Below are 2,222 nucleotides of genomic sequence, written 5' to 3' on the forward strand. Positions count from 1 at the left end.
ATCATGCCATTGCACTCCAGCCTGAGTGACAGAGTGAGACTGTCTCAAAAGACTCGCCCTGGAAAACAATGTGCAAGCCAAATCTGGCCACACACTAAGAAAGTTTCTGAGTACTTTAAAGGGTTAAAAAATAGTAACAAATAACATGTGACAGAGACTGTGTCACTGCAAGCCCAAAATATTTACTACCTGACCCTTCCCAGGATAAGGAAAGCTGCCACCACCACACCTGGCACTAGGTAGGGGAGGTGGGGATGTAGCTTCTCCAGGCACTCAGTGACACATGTGCACAAGGACGGGAGCTTCAGGGGCTTCCTTGGCAGTGGGTGGCAGACAGGCTCTTCCCGTCACTCCCATCAAAAGCAGCTCCACTTTATGGGTTTTATATAGTGGGGTTCTGTGGGAGACTTCACTTTTAGAAAGTGTCCTTTTCCTTAAAGTCTAGAACTGGTCAGGCCAGTGGCTCACACCTGTAATCCTAGCACTTTGGGAGGCTGGGGCAGGAGAATCACTTGAGCTCAGAAGTTTGAAACCAGCCTGGGCAACATAGTGAGACCTCATTTCTGTGTATATAAAAACATTTTTAAGAAAAGTTTTTCAGAAAGGTAAAACTATTCTTGGTTTGCAGAGTGTACGAACACAGGTGGCAGGCCATACTTGACCTACAGGCTGGACTTCTGGGTGAGATGGATAGTTTCACTTTCTACATGGTTGGGGTCAAAAATACCAAAAGATGACTATTTCATGACATGTGAAATCCCAATTTCCAGCATTAAGTTTTACTGACATGCAGCCAGCTCCCTGGTTTACGCTGTCCGTGGCTGCTCCCATGCTGCAACAGCAGAGCTGAGATGCTGTGACAGAGACAGTGCTCGGCACCCTGCTAAAGCCAGCTCCTGGAGTGAGGGCCTGATTTGCCCTCTTGGCCTGCAATGTCTCAAATATTCACCTGGCCCCTTACAGCAAGTTTACCTGCCCTAGACCTGACCCAACTCCTAGCCCAGAGACTTTTTAAGCCACGAAAACTGAGGCCCAGAGCATAAAAAGACTACCCAGGTTCTCACAGAGCATTCATGGCAGGACAGAGGTCTCCTCTGAGTGTTCAAACAGAGGCAGCCAGAGGACAAAGGAAAAAGGGAATGAGACAGAAGGCAGGAGAGATGACAGTGGCCTGTAACCTGGTGGATATCACCCCCACACCAAGGAGTGCAAAGGGCTGTGCATTAAACCAGGAGGGGGAGAGCTTCCAGCATCAAAGTACCACATAAACCTAAGTGACTGTGGTCCCCATAAGATATGGCTGGCTTCTAGTGCTTCAGTTGGTGACACTGTAAGCAATATTGGCTCTGTTTATTTCAGTGATGCTTACAATATGTCACTCTGACTTCTAACTGGCCCCATCTTGCCACTCCCTCATAGAACCTTCTAGTCCTGGCCTGGCCTGGCATCAGTGCTGGTGTGCTAATAATGGTGATGCAGTTTCTCGTAGCTGCAAACTGGAGGTGCTCACCTGTCAAAGGGAGTCTCCAAAATAAATGTGGTAAATGAAATCCTGGTATCACTCTGGCTAATCTGCTTTGTGTATTCCTAAAGTCCTGGGCAGAGGCTGGGCATGGTGGTTCACACCTGTAATCCCAGCACTTTGGGGGGCCGAGGCAGGCAGATCACTTGAGATCAGGAGTTTGAGATGAGCCTGGGGAATATGGTGAAACCCTGTTTCTACTAAAAATATAAAAACAGCCAGGTGTGGTGGCGCACACCTATAGTCCCAGCCCCTCGGGAGGCTGAGGTAGGAGAACTGCTTGAACCTAGGAGGCAGAGGTTGCAGTGAGCCAAGATCATGCCACTATACTCCAGCCTGGCGACAGAGCAAGACTCCGTCTCAAAAAACCCCCCAAAACAAAGTCTTGGGTACAAAGAGCAGAAGGAGCCCTCTAAGATCCCAGGTGAAGCTGTGAGGGCCTGGTTGGCAGAATCTGGCTCGTGTGGGAGGCACTTACTCAGCTGACTTCCAGAAGTGCCCGGGGTGGGAGAGCCGCCGGTTCAGCTTGGGAAGTTTCTCCAGCATGTCCATCAGCAGGCTGAAGCTGGGTCTCTCCTGCAGGTTGAAAGCCCAGCAGGCCGACAGGATCTCCTGCAAATGGAGCTGCCGTCAGTGGTGCATGAGCCGGCTGGGAGGGAGGGGGCACACAGTAGGGGCTCCACGAAGCATCCCTTCGGTG

The 2,222-nt window shown here is 50.4% G+C and overlaps 1 protein-coding gene across 1 annotated transcript in view; it reads right to left on the reverse strand.

The window, feature by feature from the left end:
* Positions 1-2,222, reverse strand: part of LOC108298158 (kinase suppressor of Ras 1-like) — a 176,880-nt gene that overhangs the window by 6,830 nt on the left and 167,828 nt on the right. The window contains 1 exon segment of the mRNA XM_017520902.2: positions 2,001-2,146. Coding sequence (XP_017376391.2) covers positions 2,001-2,146 — 146 coding nt within the window.

This window comes from Cebus imitator, unplaced genomic scaffold (genome assembly GCF_001604975.1).
Source record: "Cebus imitator isolate Cc_AM_T3 unplaced genomic scaffold, Cebus_imitator-1.0 Scaffold897, whole genome shotgun sequence".
NCBI lineage: Eukaryota > Metazoa > Chordata > Mammalia > Primates > Cebidae > Cebus > Cebus imitator.